We start from the raw sequence: 21,313 nt of genomic DNA, 5'->3' as shown, positions 1-21,313 counted from the left end.
GCATAACAAAAAAAGGAGGAATTTTTGACAGTTTGGCATGTTTTCTTACTACATTCCTATGATGTGCTTTTGTCTGCAAAGTGCTTTTATGTGTAGTAGGACTATATGAATTGGGATACATTTACTAAAGCGTTAGACTTCCTGTCATGCTTTGTTCAGTGGGATATTTTCAAACTGAGTGCACTCTAATCAGTACTGTAATGAATAACATGATTATTGAATTTACACAATAATAAACAAAGTCTGAACCACCGTCTACAATTTGATTCTCACTCCCTGTAATTAGGCTGTTCACGTTAACAAGAAAATGGCTTTTTCATTGAAAAGGAGCAGCAAATAGAAAAGTTGTTGCATCATGCACAGGCCCATTTGTGCAAGCAGCAATTAGATGTTTAATTTAAAGCTTCAAAGCCATTTTATAATTATACAGATCTGACCAGAATGTAAAATGGATTCTGACATAATGTGCAGGTAAAAGGACTGTTTTTGTCTTGTGGCAATACCTCAGGGTTTAGTGTGTTTACCATGTTCAACGATAAGTGATTTCATGTGCAGCTTTCAGTTTTATTAGTGATTCTGCAGTAGAAACCGAGCATTATGGTCCGGTGGAGATTTCTGGAAGTTAGTAGCACTCATTGGTGGATGGCCTGTGGGTTTTTGGCCTCTCATGACATCCACATTTCGGTCAGCTTGCACTCTCTTCCCTGATAAATCATTTATAAAGCTTGCATAGTTTGCATGGACTGAGTGCACTTGAACAAAAACACATAACATTGTACACTTTGTACAGCTCACCATGAATATCTGAATTCATTTTGTCACTGAAAAACTAAAATTGGTTTCTCAACCCTTGGCTGAATCTCCACACGGCTTCATGAAATACTTCCTGCAGTGAGGTTGATGTCCTCACATCGGAGTTTATGTGAAAAACCCCCCAAAAAAATATAATTATTTTTGCCCAATTCATACATAAATTCATGATGGCCTTTCTCAGCCGCAGAACTTGGCCTGATAAAGATGTCCATAGTTTATTCTTTTTGGTATGTTCTCATAGCCTGGTTAAAACCAGACCATTCTCAGTAGTAACTGAGTTATGGTCTGGCAAAGCTTCATTAATAACTCATTTCCAAAGGGGCGTCACCAACGGACGTCGCTCAAATGCCTCTGGGCGCAATTGGATAGACCTAAAACCAATCAGAGCGATCGTCATCGTGTAAAGCCCGCCTCAATGTTTCTGATTGGTGCCTCGATTTGGACGGATTAGAAATCAGCTTGAATGGGTTCTTTGCCAGACTACTTGCAGAGCAAATCTAAATTTGCCGGAAGTTTGTCTGGGTTTTCCCAGGCTAATGTTCTCATGCCTTGAAGCTTGCAATAAAATATTTCTAAAAACCAATACAGGATCTTTCTGAAATTGTAGATACTGTATGTCGCATGCTATCTTGTACATGTTGCGTCTACGAGAGCAAATATGGACAGCATCAATTTTAAGTTTGTCTTTTTGATGGTCTTCTCACTTCAGTTTTAGCAATTTTATGTTTGCTACTGTATCACTAGAAAAATTGAGATAGCCGTCAAGCATGAAAGTATTATGCAATCATTTAAGATTTCTCCTTATACAGAAAATCTTTGGCATAAAGGGTTCTTTAAAATTGATCCGAGAACCCTAGGGTTGTATATAGAACCCCATTGAATTTAAGAATATATAAGGTAGCTACAGATTATTTTAGAAGCCATAAGGAGGCACTTGTTGAAAGAATGTTAATTTACTGTTCACCATAGTCCGGTTTTGTAAGGGTAAAATGCATGTAGAAAAAGAGAGTAAATATCTACACACTGAACACACCATGGAAACAAGTAATGCCATGTTTTTTGGGACAATACCATGTTGATAATACAAAAGTATTTTTTAAAGCATTATAGCACCAGATAGTAGACTTACAGTACTATGGTGTATAAATATATCAAAGAACCCCATGGTACTTATCAAATTACCATAGTATCTGATACCATCTATGTAATGCATCCTTGCTGAACAAAAGTATTAATTTCTTTTAAAACAGAGAAAAAAAAAATACTGACCCCAAAGAGTGATCAAGAGTTACTTTAAAAACAGTGAGAGATGGCATATAAAGGAAAGATCAAAAGAGTTTAAATTTATTGTGTGTGTGTGTGTGTGTGCGTGCTTGCGTGCATGCACGTGTGTGTGCTCGTGCTCCAGGTAAACCCTACGTTATGAGGACAAAATGTCTCCACAGGGATGGCGATATCCGAAATCCCGAAGTCCTTGTCCTTGTGGGGACATTTTTTGGTCCCCATGAGGAAAACAGTTTATAAAACAGACTAAATTATGTTTTTTGAAAATGTAAAAATGCAGAAAGTTTTCTGTAAAGGTTGTGTTTAGGGGTAGGTTTAGGATTAGGGGATAGAAGATACAGTTTGTACAGTATAAAAATCATTATGTCTATGAAAACAACTGTGTGTGTGTGTGTGTGTGTGTGTGTGTGTGTGTGTGTGTGTGTGTGTGTGTGTGTGTGTGTGTGTGTGTGTGTGTGTGTGTGTGTGTGTGTGTGTGTGTGTGTGTGTGTGTGTGTGTGTTGTGTGCGCGCTCAGGCAGTAACACTAGAGTATATTGTCAGCAGTGTGACTGTTCACCTCTGATACATCACACGGCTTTGATGTCTCAGAGGCACTTATACGTGTATCCCCAAGGGCTACACACACACACGTCTCTCCGCAGGGATTTGAGTGTCTGACAGACCCCCCTATGGCTCCGACTTGTCATCACACTTATCCTGAAATAAAGTTGCCCTCTCAGAAACAAGCCCTTTCAGTTTTCACGCACCTCACGGCTCTCTAATCCTGACAGCTTCTCTCATTTTCCTTTTAATGTTTTTTGTTGTGTTGTGTGTACGAAGGTCTTTGATGTTTGATGATCTACACACATAAATTTGAACTATAATTCAGTAAAAGCTCAAGCGTCTTTGGTCAAATCTAACATTGATAGCTTCGGCTCTAATATAGGTTATTTTCTTTTCACAAATGTGAACCGGAATTGCAACATTTTCTCGCAGTTTAGAATTTTGGAAGGTGTAATGTGTATGTATAAATATTCATAAATAGAAAATAAAAAACACTCTTTGGATTGACTTTTTATTGACTATTGATTCGTATTTGCAGTGTTATTTCATTTTTTTGTTGATTTAAATGGTGATTTTCTACAAATCACATATCTAAGCTATATGTATAGGAAAAGATAGGAAAATAATTTGATTATAACTTAAAAAAAAACAAGTACATTTATAAATAAATAATATTTAAATACATTTTAAGACAAAATTTAAATGTATAAATTTACAATGCAATTTAATTGTAAATACATTCATTCTAAATAAGTAAATAAGTTAGTAATTCACACCTAATAAGGGTGTAAATAAATATAGAATTTTTAGCAACTTTTGATTGAGATTGTCCGTTGATTTATACTTGTAGTAGTATGCCATTTTCTACATTTATATACTGTTTTTTTTAAAGTACATAAAGACAGATTTACACATATAAATAAATACAATTACAAATTATAAAAATAAATACATTTATAAATTAAATAAATAATATTTAAATATGTTTAAAATAAAATTACATGTATTAATAAGTAAATGAATACATAAACCTTTGATTTACCTTGTCCATGCATTATGTCATGTTTTGCTTTTGCTCCTGTTCAATCAGGAACTGCTTAAAATGATTTTATGTGATATTGTTTTGTGAACAGGACTGTGACATGCTGTCTGGAGAGACGACGGCGTGGACATCCTTAAGAGACGCCATCCCTCACCTGGAGCAGCTTCAGTCTGAGCAGCGTATCCTTCACAGTTGAATCAAATGATATTACTGTCTAACACTCGCTGACTATATATCAGGGTTTAGCTGGGTGAAGGCAACTAGCCTGTAGCGGTTTTGCCCTGGAAACAACTGCTAGACTCTGCAAACGATGCCCGATACAGTAATCATATCAGTTTCCAAAAGATTGATGTGAAAGGTGTGAGGGTAAAGCTGTCAGTTCTGTCTAGCTCTCTTGCGTTTTCCCTTTGGACATGCGTCTGATGTATAAAAGAAAATGCAGGGTGTCTTCCTGCTGAAATAACAAGGATAGATTGTATTTTGAAATCTGTGTGCCAGTGGGTTCCCAACTGGCTTAACCAGCAAGACTTTCTTGGTCTTAAAGGCATACTAAGCAGTTTCCGTTTTTGTCAAACAGCGACCCCTAGAGTTGCTGAGGAGTACTTGTATTTAACGTTACTGTCGTAAATCGTTTTCTTCGTCGACTCTGCCATGATTCACGTCTGAAATGCGTGCTAGTATCTTCCATAGAGGCTGCTTCATATGTTGTTGATGTATGTGACGTCGTGCCGTAAAGCAAGTCGTGATTCTCGCGAGATTTTTCGGGGCGCCACCTCTCAAACCTGCATTGTTATCGGGATGATTCGCCCTACTACGAATTCGTTTACCATCGAAATGACTTCGAAGCTGTTATATTAAGGTACAAATCTTTGCATAGTGTGCCTTTAACTACTGTACTGTAGTTTTTGTAATACAGTCCTGCTTCTTTTTAATTGTGTCCTTAACTGTTTAATAAAAAGACTGGGAGGAGTTGTTGAAAGAGAGTCGAGCTCTTTTGCACAGATATGCAGACGTCATCCCGGACAGGAACATCTACGTGCTCAGGCTGCTGGATCTGGCCATGGACGCTTGCATTAGTCTGGATCACTACGAGGCGGCACTGGAGTACGGCAATAGGGCTCTGGGACCTTACAAGTGAGTGTGTGCCTCTAAAAGTTCTCTGATCTATGTCTTCACTGACAGATTATCCTGGTAAATCTCCAAGGAATACACCTCCATCAAATCTATAAAAGTCCCATTTGAACTGTGACTCACACAGACTCGCTCGTGTCTGAAGATCCAAAACAGACAAGTGCAGATTTAGTTCATAGAAACACCAGGCAGTATTGAAGAATAGATCCTTCTTGTACTATTTTCTATTTTCCATCGATCCTTTTCTGTACTATTCATTACCAAAGGAATGGTTCACTTCAAAATGAAAATTCTGTCGTCATTTGCTCACCGTCAAGTTGTTTCAAACCTGTATGAATTTCTGTCTTCTGCTGAACACAAAAGAAGATATTTTGAAGAATGTCGGAAATCAAACAGTTGATGGACCCCATTTACTTCTATAGTAGGAAAAAGAATACTATGGAAGTCAATGGGGTCCATCAACTGTCTGGTTGCGTAAGTATTGGATGCCTAAAGGTCCTTGAACACTGAGTCCCAAATTTCCGTATGCGTTTTTCGGTGGCTCTGAATTTCCAAAACACCTCTTAAAACGCTTGCTACGGATGCGAAAAATGCAGAAAATCGAACTCGATCCAAAAAAAATGTATGACGGACAAAAGTTTCGGAGGCAGTGTGTAAGGACCTTAACTGATCAAAATGATGAAACAACAGCAGAAAAGGCATTATAGTGTTATTCTCTTTTTGACACAACAGTTTCAATGTTTCAACATAAACAATGGCATTTTGGGAGGGAAAATGTATTGGATACTAACAGATTTATCGTCTCAGGACATTTACAATGCTTGTACACCCTGCAAGAATACACTATGTCGCCTACCCAAATACACAGGTTTTTTTTTCTTCTTTGTTTTCTGTAACCTTTATCAAAAAAAGCTTGTTCAGCTGTGTTTAAATGGAACAAATGGATCAATTTAGGAAAGGGCAGACCCCAGGTGACATGCACTGCAGGACAGTATTCATCACCAACTAGCACTGAATCAATGTGCATGACACCAGTCTTAGTTTTGTGCACAGTAGCCACTATAAGACTTCCCGTGAGACATGTAGAACAGGAAGCTCTGAAACACCGATGGAAACTGGTCTTCTTCTAAAGCAAGGCGTTTGTGAGCGCATTCGTGTAAAGGAAAACAGAAGATCCTCTGTAGGAGGTTTGGGACTCTTCTATTGTGGTATTTCATTTGAGGTTTTTGGGAAAAAAGCTGTTTGGAAAGGTCTCTTTCCCATAGTGCTGAGAATAATACATTCCTTCAGGCCAAACGCAAAGAGATTATTGACTTCAAGCTCCTGCAGATGTCAATTTGTAGCGGCAGTAGACCTCCAGTGATTTCCACTAAATCCATAAGTAAACAGTAAAGCAAAATTTGGATCAGAGCTTCAGAGGCATTGGACCTTAGAAAAAAAGTGAAATTACCCAACAGCTTTTCTCCTGTCAAAGGGAGGGAATATGGTTGTTATTTTTCTACTGCACTGGATCCCGTCTTCCCATGTCAGCTCACACAAAGCGTGAATAAGTTTTTATATTGCCTTATTCTCCAGTTTTATACTGCGTCTGATGAATGTTTATGGTGTCGAGGGAGGGCCGCCAATTGCAAGGAAAAGGAAAAGTGCTGCTAAAATGGCTTTTTAAATACGGAATCGACATTGAGATTGATGGTTGCCAGTGTCGCCGCAGTTTCTGCTGTTAGTACAACAAGATAAATGCACATTATAAAGAAAGATAAATGCCGCACACAGGAATATTTCAACCATTTGGTCGTTTTCATTGCATATCCTTCAAGTGCTGATAATTGCTGCTTTCACAATGATTTCTGCACTTGTCTTCGGCTAAGAGAATTTAATGTCTGCTACCCAAAGAGGTTTATATACTGAAATACTATATAATAATGCATTAAAATGGCCAAAAGTGACAGGAAAGTTACAAAAGATTTCAGTTTCAACTAAATTCCGTTCTTTTGAACTTCCTATTCATCAAAGAATCCTGAAGAAAATATCTTGTTCTCCACAAATAAGCAGCACAACTGTTTTCAACATTGATAATAATTATAAATGTTTCTTATGAGCAGCAAATCATCATATTAGAATGATTTCTGAAGGATCATGTGACACTGAAGATTGGAAGAATGATGCTGAAAATTCAGCTTTGCATCACAGGAATAAATTACATTTTAAAATATATTGGAATACTAAAAAGTTATTTTAAATGATAATAATATTTCACAATATTACTGTTTTTACTGTATTTTTGATCGACTAAACGTAGCCGCTGTGAGCATAAGAGACTTCTTTTAAAAACATTAAAATATCTTTCCAACCCCAAACTTTTGAAAAAGTAGTACATGTTGCTTAATAAATGTAGATTTTGTCGGATTGCTGCAACTTTTCATTTGCCATCAATGAAGAAAAGTTTTCAGCCCAACACATCACAGATATACTGTGATGTCCATAGCCCAGAGCAAATTTTCCAACCTTGCCCTGTTTTTTCCCCTTTAATTCATTATCATTGCACATGCCCTAATTATTTCCTTGAAAGTGGGGTTTAAAAGTCATCAGAAGTCATAATCCGTCAAACATTTGGGCAGAAAATCAGTGAAACTCACAACAAGGCTGTGAAAACGGTTTTGTTTAAGTGACAGCTCCAGTCATCACGTAACACCGGGCTTCATGACATTCCATTACAGCTTGATTCAGTATTCGTCACGCGCTTTTGTTCTGCCTTTCAAAAATTGTGAGGTTCATTATTGGCCTTGTCTGGGATCCCAAATTATTTCTGGAATTGGCTGGTCCTGTGCTGGCTGTGTGAATGCTTTCTGAACAGGCAATTATTAGCAGCGGTCCTTCCCCCCCCCCCCTTCTCTTGTCATTGAGGCTTCAAGAGGTCTTGAAAGAGATACTGGCGGAGCGACCACCTGACAAAGCAATAATAGATCCTTCACATCACGAGAGAGCTTGAACGGCCTACCAATCACTTCTCCACTCAGGAAGAAAATGTAATTTGGTTACCTTAAGAAACTTTTCAAAAATTGTTTATCTGTGCTATGATTTATTTTCAAAGAAACTGGTTCCTGTTCTACTTGTTGCATATTAACTAAAGTCGCTGCTGGCTATTGCAAGATAAGTAGACATTTATTTATGCACCGATTCTATTCAGTCAGGCAGTTTAGTGAGAGCCACTGAATTGTTTTAATTGCTCAAGTGCTTAATATATGCCAAGTGATTCATTAGTGCGTGCTGTTTTTAGCCAGTCTTTTCACAATAATTAATTTGATTATAAAATTAGCACTGCAGATTCTCATTGCTTATGTATGATGATGCTTTGCATTTCACTTTGAACTTTTATTCAGTCTTTTAAACCTAGACTCAGGGATATTCAATGACTTGACAACTTACATAGTGGGTGATAAGTTTGATTTATGTATCTCTTTTACAGGGACCAAGCACTAGCCAAGCGCCAAAAGAGAGCATACATTTCCTTTATGGGCAAATAATGCTTGTATGTTTCTCAGATGTCTCTAGGATGTGTATATACACTCACCTAAAGGATTATTAGGAACACCATACTAATACTGTGTTTGACCCCCTTTCGCCTTCAGAACTGCCTTAATTCTACGTGGCATTGATTCAACAAGGTGCTGAAAGCATTCTTTAGAAATGTTGGCCCATATTGATAGGATAGCATCTTGCAGTTGATGGAGATTTGTGGGATGCACATCCAGGGCACGAAGCTCCCGTTCCACCACATCCCAAAGATGCTCTATTGGGTTGAGATCTGGTGACTGTGGGGGCCATTTTAGTACAGTGAACTCATTGTCATGTTCAAGAAACCAATTTGAAATGATTCGAGCTTTGTGACATGGTGCATTATCCTGCTGGAAGTAGCCATCAGAGGATGGGTACATGGTGGTCATAAAGGGATGGACATGGTCAGAAACAATGCTCAGGTAGGCCGTGGCATTTAAACGATGCCCAATTGGCACTAAGGGGCCTAAAGTGTGCCAAGAAAACATCCCCCACACCATTACACCACCACCACCAGCCTGCACAGTGGTAACAAGGCATGATGGATCCATGTTCTCATTCTGTTTACACCAAATTCTGACTCTACCATCTGAATGTCTCAACAGAAATCGAGACTCATCAGACCAGGCAACATTTTTCCAGTCTTCAACTGTCCAATTTTGGTGAGCTCGTGCAAATTGTAGCCTCTTTTTCCTATTTGTAGTGGAGATGAGTGGTACCCGGTGGGGTCTTCTGCTGTTGTAGCCCATCTGCCTCAAGGTTGTGCGTGTTGTGGCTTCACAAATGCTTTGCTGCATACCTCAGTTGTAACGAGTGGTTATTTCAGTCAAAGTTGCTCTTCTATCAGCTTGAATCAGTCGGCCCATTCTCCTCTGACCTCTAGCATCAACAAGGCATTTTCGCCCACAGGACTGCCGGATACTGGATGTTTTTCCCTTTTCACACCATTCTTTGTAAACCCTAGAAATGGTTGTGCGTGAAAATCCCAGTAACTGAGCAGATTGTGAAATACTCAGACCGGCCCGTCTGGCACCAACAACCATGCCACGCTCAAAATTGCTTAAATCACCTTTCTTTCCCATTCTGACATTCAGTTTGGAGTTCAGGAGATTGTCTTGACCAGGACCACACCCCTAAATGCATTGAAGCAACTGTCATGTGATTGGTTGATTAGATAATTGAATTAATGAGAAATTGAACAGGTGTTCCTAATAATCCTTTAGGTGAGTGTGTATATATATATATATATATATATATATATATATATATATATATATATATATATATATATATATATATAAGATACACACACACACACAATTTCACTGCTGCTAAGAAACATCTATTGCCGTTAGATTACTCAATTCACCCGTCATTGGCAGGTGTGGCAAAACGTTTTTGCTTCTTTTTGTTAAAAAGCCCAACCTTTTTAGCACTTTCTCCAGGTGTTGTTAATTAAGCAAAAGATGTGCACTCAGAAAAAAGTGTTTCTTATATTTTTCTATAGATTTCGCTCCTCTCACTTGTGTTTCTCAAGTTTAACACTGCAGCTATCAGTTTAAACACATCACAGGTTTCGGTACCTGCTGTTCAGCCTGGAAGCACAAACTATTTGCATTCTCACATCCAGGTGACTGTGACTATCAATAGCTCAACTGCGGTTAGCTCATTAACAAAACATTACAATGTGAATTTTTAAATTCCTGCCATTCAGTCATGCAGAGTGGATACGTACGTGGCTTTCCTAATGTATTCTTCATGTATTTTTGGTGGTGTTTTGGTATCTATCTATCTATCTATCTATCTATCTATCTATCTATCTATCTATCTATCTATCTATCTATCTATCTATCTATCTATCTATCTATCTATCTATCTATCTATCTATCTATCTATCTATCTATCTATCTATCTATCTATCAAAATGGGTCATTACTTGAGAAATCAAATTGTCCTTGATCTTTTGACATATAAGAGGTCATTGTACTTTAAAAATATCCTGAAGGTTTCAGAACTCAAAACTTCCTTGTTCATTCAAAAGCTGCTTTTATTACAGTTTTTCTCAGTCACATTGGCACAATTTTCGAAACAGTCTTAACATTTTCTAAACTGTAAACTCAATTATCACAACTGTTTGCTTGAACATCACAACTCTATTGCGTGTCTGCAAAATGCAGTTTCTCACCCAAAACATATAATCCATGCTTCAAAACCTAGTTATAGTGTCAGTAAATTGGCCAATGCCACCAAAATAAAAAGTGTTTTATCATCGTGTGAGCCACACTGGTCAAAACGTTTAGATGTGTTTTCACCATGGAAATATTTGTTATAGGCAAACTTCATGTGTTTTCTACTTTTTACGTGACACTGTCTGTTTTCTACACTATACAAGAATGTCAGTTTTTTAATTAGCAGTAATTTACTAGGAAATATCAATACTGTAGTACACAAAAAGAAAATGGACATCTGGTCACACTTTGTATTAGGTGTCCTTATCTACTATTTACATAAAAAATAAGTACAGTGTACTTATTGTGTTAATATTGTATTGCAAAACACTTGTTCTGCTATTGAGGTGGATACAGGTAAGGTTATGGACAGGTTTAGTTCTATGGGTTTATGGTTAATGAAAGGGTCAACAGTCTAATTCTATATTTAATTATAGCTGTAATTACATGCAGGTTTTTTTTATAAATGCAAGTACAATGTAAAAACATGTACTGTATATACGCAGTAAGAGCATCGTTTCTGCAGTGATTCATTTAAATGTTAGTGCATAGTATAGTTAAAGACGCCTAAAGAGGGACCGAACATTTGTATTTAAACAGTACGTTTATTTTTGTCGAAATGTTTTACATGTAAACTGAAAATTCACAGTTGCTTGTTCATTTTTACATATTTGAACAAGAAACTAACTATTCAGAGATCTGAACTTATTGTTTTGAGAAAAAAAATGAATAAAAAATAAAGATGTTTAATTACCATAATGTCGCAGACAGGAGTATCCTTGATATTTGAGTTGTAGGTTTGTTGTCTTCTGACTCTGGATCAGTCTCTGGCTCAATTATGTTTGGCTGAATTTCACCAGTTGCCATTTTTAACATCAGAAGTTTTCAAAACAATTCCGCAAGTGTATTAGTGGGGACATTGAAAATTATTTAGTATGCAAAACTGTTACCCAATCATAGCAGTGGGCGTTAACTTCCAAGTCTTGAATCTGGCACGCCCATCAAAACATCAACATAGCCTTACTTCTAACTAACTACTTGATGTAAAAAAATCTTGCTAACTTTATAAGTGGACCTCAGAGAACATTATTTTATAAAAAATGCAGTTCATGACCCCTTTAATTTTCATTAGAAAAATATATTGAGTTATTAATTATTATTATATTATTATTATTATACATTTTGAATTTTATATAAATAAATCAAAAATGAAGAGTGTTTGTTTTTGAGGTTACAGTCGAATTAAAGGTCCCTTGCTTAAGCATTCTTTCCTCTCAAACCAGTTCAAGTCCTCTATTAAAATGAGACAAGCTGGTGTGTCATTAATATGCAAATTAGAGCATTAAGCAGTTAATCCAATGAAGTGGAATAAGGAACATTCCTGAGAGTCCGGCTCCAAGGGCATCCTGGTCTGCGGAGTTCCCCTTCGCTCCAGCAAAACACTGACCGCTCGGCTTTGACAGTTTCAGACCTCTGCGAGAGGTTCATGAGTGACTTCACTCTAATGTTTATGTACTTTGTCTCATTGCCTGAAGTGTTGCTTTGCCTCTAACCAGCAATAGACATTGTGCATCGAGTAAACAGGGCATTCTTTAGACCTGACTCACTTCATGTTTATCATTCACATGCAAAGTTTTCTGTTTCAGATCACACAAAACAAGAGAAGCGCGTGTCCTGACTTCACTAGATCACTTTTTGTTTTTATTTTCTTGAAATCGCCAGGACTAGTGGAAGAACCTGACCTGATCATTTCTGTCATTTCTCATTACAGTACAGAGTGCATAAATATTTATTCAAAATGTATTTATCATGCCCACAAGGGTAGCATTTCTAAATGCATAAGTGCTGAAGGTTAGCTTATTCTGTGCTCTATGAAAATTTAATCGACTACTGACCAAGTCAAGCTTAGTCACTACTGGGGCTTTTAAGGCTTCACTTTTATCTCATTGCCAAAGAGCATGTGATCTATTCACAGGAGGTTCAGTCATAGTTTATCACTCTACATAGTCTGCAGTCTTTGCTTGAGGGACCTACAATGATGCACAACACTGGACTGCTATCAAATAATGACAGGTATAATAGAAAATAATAGAAATAATGACAGTTTTTTTCAGACAGGTTTTCTGAACACTCACACCATCAGCTTTTTGCTCAGACCAACAGATCACCTAAAATTCACTGATGTCTGATGCAATGATATTCAAAATAATAATAATAATAATAATTGCACATCCATATATACTGTATCTTTAAAAGACAATTAATATTCAGTAAATGAATTGCGCTGGCAGTATCGGATGAGCTGAATTGAGCTGGATAATGACACTAACTTTGAAACATGGTCAATGAACTGAATTTAATTAACACTGAACTGACTTGAGCTGAATGACTGTTGCCTTTCGAGGAGATGCTTTATAGCTTGTTTCATAATTGATTAATTTTACAACAGTAACGCTATTATGTTGGCAGCGGAATTTGCACTAAGTGAAAATATCATGTTTTCTTTGCAATAAGTTTAATAGCAGTTAGATGCTGTTTATACTTATACAGTAAATAGTGGCAGATATACTGTTTGCACCTCATTGTTGTTGTACATTAAACGATATGCAATAATAACAGTGTAAATTATGATATTTATACAAATATAAGGCCTCCCTACCTCTAACCTTAACGAATCAACACTTTATTATTAAACACACGTTAGACACTTTATTTCCACTTTTCAAACATTTGTTTAATTTTTATTGTAAATAAATGCCTTTCCGATCTGATATGTGATGGGAAAAGGGAGTAAAGCGACAAAAGGCGGATTCGAACACGGGTATTTGCACCAAAACCTTCTGCCATTCTCCTTACCCCTACCATTGCTACTGTTGACAGCATCTTCCGTAATTTTGTCTGGTCCAACCAGACATCCTATCGTGGAGTTAGTGTAAATAGCCTCTGCCAACAATGCAGGCTATTTGTACTTAGTGTAAATAGACACTCCGTTTCCTATTTATTAAGGTAAAGCTGCTTTGAAACAATCACATACTGTATAATAGGTACTAAATTTTGATTGAAACGTCACCACTGATAAAAAAGAAAAAGAAAAAAAGTATGTTTGTAAATGTTTGTAGTCTAAATGAAATTTGCACATACTGCATCCACCATGTTGTCATTGTCATGTGACCTATGGTGTCACCGCTTCACTTCCATTCACATATCCTCTCCCGAGGCCTCATGGGATAGTAAAGTGTCCATCGGATGTGCATTTCAGAATCTTGCTGGAAGTACTGTAGTAGGTCATCCTAGTACTTTTCATTTATGAATATCATGAATTCTCACACTCGGCTCACATTACATTATATAGAATGGAAGTAGGCACTGAATCTGTATTGTATAAAGCACTATAAAAATACATGTGAAAATGACATCTTGAAGTTACAATATCTGTATGTGAGGTTGTGAAACCACTGTGTGGCGAGCACGACGAGGTCGAGGGCCGTGGGAGGACGGCGCGAGGCCGGTGGCGCGATTGATAATGAGCGACACGTGCGCGACGCACCGGTCTCGCATCTCTCACGGAGGAGCGGAAGCATAAAGGGGGAGCGACGACAGTGAAGGGCGAGAGAGGACAGGCCTGTGTTTTAGTTGATGTTTTGTTTTTGGTTTGTGTTGCCAGCAGTCGTCCGTGAGGGGCTGCTGGCTTTTACTTTCATTTTGTATTTGTGTCATTTTATTTATTAAATATTGTTGAATGTTCGCCGGTTCCCGCCTCCTTCTTCCCATAACATCTAAACCTCGTTACACACTGCAAGGCAAACAATACTGTGTTCTTTTGCAGCAGAAAAGGAAACACTAAAATCATTTTACAAATTTAATGTAATTGCACATTCATTTCCACAGTGTTGGCAAATGTGCATTTAGAAGGCATTTGCACAGTTTCACCACTGTTATCAGATTTTGATTTATGCAGATCCAGTCGTGTTCTCCTCAGCACAAAGCAACAGATCCTGGGGCGTTTCAGCTGCGAGAACCTTCTGACGTCTGACAGAGTCTCTCAGCACCCCATCCTGTTCTATAGCTCAGTGTATCGCATAGAGGACAATTAACACTTATATCATCAAAAATATTGCAAGCTGGTTGAATAAAACATTTTTGAGCATAATTATCAGTGTGCAGACATTTTCATTGCTGCAATGCTCAAGAACCCAACTCTGGTTGGATGTGCACACTTTTCTAGATCTTTTCCACTTAATATATTCAGTCATGCCAATTAAAGCAGATTTATTTTTAATGAGCTGCTACTGATATGGATGTTTTACCTACTGCCAAAACACCAACAGGTGGTGTAAAGAAAAAACCAGGATTCTGCATCAGTACTTTAGGGATGCATATTTCTATTCGTAGATGCTGTATGAAACAGGGCTGTTATATTTAAATATGTATGAAGAGTGCATATGCTTTTACCTCAGACTTTTTAGTTCTGTTCATCACCAAGAAGAAAGAAAAACAGAGGCCACTTTATTTGGACGTTTGCCACAAAATGTATTTGAAGCCACTTTTAAAATTGTATGAATGTCATTGTGTTATATAACAGAATACCAAAAGCAAGTTTTGCTTGTTGGAAAGAAAGGTAAAAAATCACGTCACTTGGTAGATTTTAAATGATTAAACAATAGATATACTGTTCAAAGTTAGGTCAAATCTCACTTCAATTGTCATTTTAAGTTCTCGGAAGTGTCCAAATACTTTTGGGGGCCACTGTATATTACACATAACCTGTAAAATATACAGTATGTTGTGCATGTTTAAAAAAAAATTGGTAACACTTTACAACAAGATTTCATTAGTTGACATTATAATGCATTAACTATGAGTAATACACTTGTTGCAGTATTTATTAACCTTAAGTCTGGATGAAGTTGCGATAGTCTTTTCTTCCCTATTGTGATGTGTATCCAAGTGAAACGGCTTCTCGAATGAGAAAAAATGTAGGACGGGACTTGATTTTGTCCAGCGGGAATTGATTGGATGGTTGTGGTTTGCTATTGGTCGATTTCATGTGAGTGACAGGTTGCCCCGCCCTCACTTCAGTAAAAACATCATCAAAAGAGAAGAGATGTCGCTGCAAGAGGGGGAGGGGAAGTTATTTTGATTAAAGATTATGAGGGCAAATAAATAAATAAAAAATAATGATGTGCGCAGATAAGTAATTTATAATAAAGACTGCAAGTTTTTTCCATTAAAAAACACAAGAATTGTCCATTTTGATTTCATGTTGACTTTAACGTTAGTTAATAAAAGTCCATCTGTTCACTGTTAGTTCATGTTAGCTCAGGTCCATTAAATAATATAAACAGCTACAACTTTTGATTTAAATAATGTATTAATAAATGCTGAATTTAACATTAAGATTATTTTTCATTGTTAGTTCATGTTAACAAATGCAACCTTACTGTAAAGTGTTAAAAACGTTTTGAATTATTGCAACCGCTGATATTATTGGTTTTCAGTTGCACTGACAGCTTCCTTGAAGTGTCCTTTATGAGGTAGAAGAACTTCCTTTGTCCTCGTCTCACTGTCATGACTCAGAGGAAAGATTGGAAACTTAAACTTCTGCTGAATCGGTGCCAGAACTTCATCGCTAGAGCGTGTTCTCCACTTCACTTCACTTAGAAATGAGTGTAGGCCGGGGTCAAAGCGAACCCGATCTCGCTACACAACACAGTGATTTAATTAAAAGGCTCCTCGGTTTTTCAGGGTCAAAAAATATGTGTCGGTTGTCAGCGGTTCAGAGGGGATATGGGTGTGAAATGTGTGAGAGGGATTGTTTTGGGGGCACCTACAGCATTGCTTCATAAAACACATAAGAAACAGAGCCACACACAGTTCTGAGAAGCTGCCGGAACGTTCCGGAGGCCCAGGAAGGCATTAGTGACACTGAGACCGCAGCGTGGGAGTCTGGGTAACAGAGAGGGCGCTGACTAAACCAAGCATTGTGGCGTGCAGAGGGAAAGTGATGGGGGTCCAGCTGGACTGGATTGTAATGGAGGGCTTTGTTATTAGTCTGAGGGTTCAGAGATGGAGTCGAAGGTGGACTGATGAGAGACGGGGCAGTTAGAGGCGATATAAAGGTGAGCGGGCGGTAATGTCGTGAGTCATAGGTGACGGTGTGACTCTGGTGTAGCCAAGCATGTTCCCATGCTCCGGAGGAGGAGAAAGGGTCATGGAAAAGAGACCCAGAAGATTCTTATACATCAACATGTAAATATGCTATTTATGAAGAAAACAGCTTGTTTTTCAGTCGAAATGTACCAAATTTTAGCGCTCAAGGGTTGGTCTTTCTAAACTGAAGAAGCTTATTGGGTCATTTCATTTAAAGGAGAACTCCGGTCAATTTTAACATTGAGCTCATTTTTTGTACATTTGGAGTGCTGTCAATACAGAGAACAACGACAAAAATCGGTGTTGCCTACACCGTGTTATCCTCTTTTTAAAATTTGCACCCTGTTGACTTCAATGGGGCACGTTTTAAACCTGCTTTTAGCCTTTTAACATCCTTGATGTGTCATTACAAGTGCCCAGCCATGTGAGTGATTCCTTCGGAGTGAACGCGGGTCAATCTGACTGCAGTAGATGTGCAAGATATGAATAAAAATGATGTTTATTCAGCCAGCGCACATACCTGTATTTACATCCTATTTTCGGTCGAAGTCCATAGTAATCGATTGTCGAGTTCACGCGCGTGATCATAGGTACTAAACCAATGCGCGTGAACTCGACAATCGATTACTATGGACTTCGACCGAAAACAGGATGTAAATACAGGTATGAGCGCTGGCTGAATTAACATCATTTTTATTCATATCTTTCACATCTACTGCAGTCAGATTGACCCGCGTTCACTCTGAAGGAATCACTCACATGACCTGTGCACTTGTAATGACACATCAAGGATCTTAAGAGGCTTAAACGCAGGTTTAAACGCAGGTTTAAAACTTGCCCCATTGAAGTCAACAGGGTGCAAATTTTAAAAAGAGGATAACACGGTGTAGGCAACACCGATTTTTGTCGTTGTTCTCTGTATTGACAGCACTCCAAATGTACACAAAAATGAGCTCAGTGTTAAAATTGACCGGAGTTCTCCTTTAAGTTTTTTAAGTTTGGCGGCGTGGTGGCTCTGTGGTTTGCACTGTCACTTCACAGCAAGAAGGTTCCCAGTTCGAGCCCCGGACTGTGTCAGTATGCTCCGGTTTGCCCCACACAGTCCGACATGCAGGATAGGGGGATTGGACTTGCCAAACTGGTTGTTGGAGTGTGTGTGTCTGAGTGTGACTCTCAGTGCTGGAAGGGCATCCGTCATAAAACCTGTGCCAAATCCAACGTGTGTGTGGATAATTCAGATAAAGCGGACCCTGCAAATGAGCGGGACAAATTTATTTATTTATTTTTTTAAAGGTGAAATTTGTTGTTTCTGTGCCACTAGCTCCACCAAATGGAATTGCAAGTTTTCAAACAGGTTTCTCGATCCCTCCTCCCGATCTGCCATTGGTCGCCAAATAGATAGCCTATACCCCAAACTTACGCCATTGTTTGAAGAACAAGAAGTGGTATATAGTCATTTTTAACACCATTAGCTGTCAGAAAAAAAACTTTTTTTTTAAAGAAATGTAAGAAATTTGATTTGCAATGAGCCCATTTCTTTTTATGTAATGACGTTTGCCCTAGTAAAATAAATAATCGCATAATATATTGTTTTTTTACATTCCAGAAATTTTGAAAGTGGTTAATCCAATATTACTCTTTCAGACTGAGCTGTACTGGACACATAGCCTATTTAATTTGGTCTTGGAAAAATTTTATAAAAAAAAAAATGTATAGTAAGGAAATCTCTGATGTTTGATTGTGTTGAGCCATTGTTGAGATCTCTATAAAGGAGACGTGTGTTTACAGGGATTTTTTCGCAAGAAAACAAATCTAAGAAACTCAATACATCAGCAGACATCTCCATTTGCTCTCCATTTAATCTCACTGCTGTCATTGAAATATTTATAAACTCAGTAGCACTTTAGGATAAGGTTCTATCCATTAACATTAATGCAATAGCTAACTCGAACAATAAAGAATGCTTTAACAGAAGTTTATTTTATCAGGTTTTAAAAAATAACATTGGTATCATTTTACAATGTTTCATTATTAGTTAACAAGAACTAAAAATGAACAGTACTTCTATGGCATTTTTTAAATCTTAGTTAATGTTAATGTCATCATTTACCAATACATTATTAAAAAAATCTAAAATTGTATTTGTTAACATTGGTTAATGCACTATGAACTATGAACAAACAATGAACGACTGTATTTTGATTAACTAACATTAACAAAGATCAATAAATACTGTAACAAGTGTATTGCTCATTGTTAGTTCATGTTCATGTAGTGTTACATTAACATTAGATATAATCAATGAGCATGAACATGAACAATAGGTTATTTATAAATTAATATTAAGAATGTTGTCCATTATTAATGCATTGGTTGTCATGAAGCAAGCAACTAATGTTGTGTTACCACTTTTTTTCTTTAAAAATGCATGTGTATTCAACAAATGCCTTTATGAATATAAAAAAGGCTCAGTGAGTGATTAGACATTGATCAATTGATCATTTTGTATTCATTCTTGCATAACCTCGCATCAGCACCACAAACAACCTTCACGTTGACTTGACTGCTGCTCAGAGAGAGTTATTTGAGATTGATGTCACATGACAAAAGCACTTTTAATGCATGGAGATGCAAGCTGCAGATTACGGTGCCAGGGCTTTGTTAATGTGCTGTCACTGTCTGCCGAGTAGATTAATGATAAAGGCTATTGTCTTTCCTGGGTGCGGTACTTCTTTACAGCTCCCAAACAAGTTGCCTTTTGCCGAGGAGATAGAAATCACAATTTAATATTCCTCCAAAGTGGTCCCGGCAGAGATGCAGCTCTTTGTTCTTGGTAATGATCCAGCGTGGAGATGAATAGAAAGGCTGAGCTAACACTAATGGGAGCGTTAACAGGTCGCTGTGGCGTTCGCCCCTCCTCTGGCTGTTGCTACAGCAACAAGAAGTGCCGTTCTAATACTGATGATGGTTTTCCGTAGCATGGCTGGTCAGGATAGACCAGCGATGGAGGATGGACTTCAACAGAAGTGCAGTGGTCAAGTTTGTCGAGCCGGTGTAGTTGTTCAAAGATATTGTTATTTGATTGTTGATTTTTTCTTCTCTTGGTGAAATGCGCATTTGACTGAATGTATCGATTACGTTTCATTTACTGGCAGGTTTCATTTAGGTTGTGTAAAAGTGAGTGTATTTGGTATACAGTATGTCAACAGGCCCATCTATCATATTATTTATTATAGTCAAATAACATGCATAATGTTGTTTAGGGGTAAATGTTTTTTTATGTTTATTTAAATGTTTGTTCGTATATGAGAGACTCAGCGAATAATGTGTGAGTCTGGTGTAATTTAGGGTAATAAGACATTTCTATTTATTTGATTCCTACTTCCTATGAATTAATGGTAATTTCAAAAAGAAGAATACAGAAAATACATGAAAAATGTAATTTTCAAATGGTTATTGCACTCACTTTATGTCTGTAATTTGGTATTTGCCAAGGGGAAAAAAAAGTATTGCATATATATAGAGATGGATGGATGGATGGATGGATGGATAGATGGATGGATGGATGGATGGATGGATGGATGGATGGATGGATGGATGGATGGATGGATGGATGGATGGATGGATAGATAGATAGATAGATAGATAGATAGATAGATAGATAGATAGATAGATAGATAGATAGATAGATAGATAGATAGATAGATGGATGGATGGATGGATGGATGGATGGATGGATGGATGGATAGAGATGGATGGATGGATGGATGGATGGATGGATGGATGGATGGATGGATGGAAAGATAGATGGATGGATGGATGGATGGATGGATGGATGGATAGATAGATAGATAGATAGATAGATAGATAGATAGATAGATAGATAGATAGATAGATATGGATGGATAGATAGATAGATAGATAGATAGATAGATAGATAGATAGATAGATAGATAGATAGATATGGATGGATAGATATGGATGGATGGATGGATGGATGGATGGATGGATGGATGGATGGATGGAGATGGATGGATGGATGGATGGATGGATGGATGGATGGATAGAGATGGATGGATGGATGGATGGATGGATGGATGGATGGATGGATAGATAGATAGATAGATAGATAGATAGATAGATAGATAGATAGATAGATAGATAGATAGATAGATAGATAGATAGATATGGATGGATGGATGGATGGATGGATGGATGGATGGATGGATGGATGGATGGATAGATAGATATGGATGGATGGATGGATGGATGGATGGATGGATGGATGGATAGATAGATAGAGATAGATAGAGATGGATGGATGGATGGATAGATAGATATGGATGGATGGATGGATGGATGGATGGATGGATGGATGGATGGATGGATGGATGGATGGATAGAGATGGATGGATGGATGGATGGATGGATAGATAGATAGAGATAGATAGAGATGGATGGATGGATGGATGGATGGATGGATGGATAGATAGATAGATAGATAGATAGATAGATAGATAGATAGATAGATAGATAGATAGATAGATAGATAGATAGATAGATAG

General features: G+C 37.6%; 1 protein-coding gene across 1 annotated transcript in view; it reads left to right on the top strand.

Moving 5' to 3' along the window:
- Positions 1-21,313, top strand: part of smyd3 (SET and MYND domain containing 3) — a 192,060-nt gene that overhangs the window by 165,745 nt on the left and 5,002 nt on the right. Inside the window, exons 9-10 of the mRNA XM_079854222.1 lie at positions 3,776-3,863; positions 4,644-4,818. Coding sequence (XP_079710348.1) covers positions 3,776-3,863; positions 4,644-4,818 — 263 coding nt within the window. The remainder of the gene's footprint in view (positions 1-3,775; positions 3,864-4,643; positions 4,819-21,313) is intronic.

This window comes from Squalius cephalus (genome assembly GCF_949319135.1).
Source record: "Squalius cephalus genome assembly, chromosome: 20".
Lineage (NCBI taxonomy): Eukaryota > Metazoa > Chordata > Actinopteri > Cypriniformes > Leuciscidae > Squalius > Squalius cephalus.
This window is presented reverse-complemented; position numbering and strand designations above follow the sequence as displayed.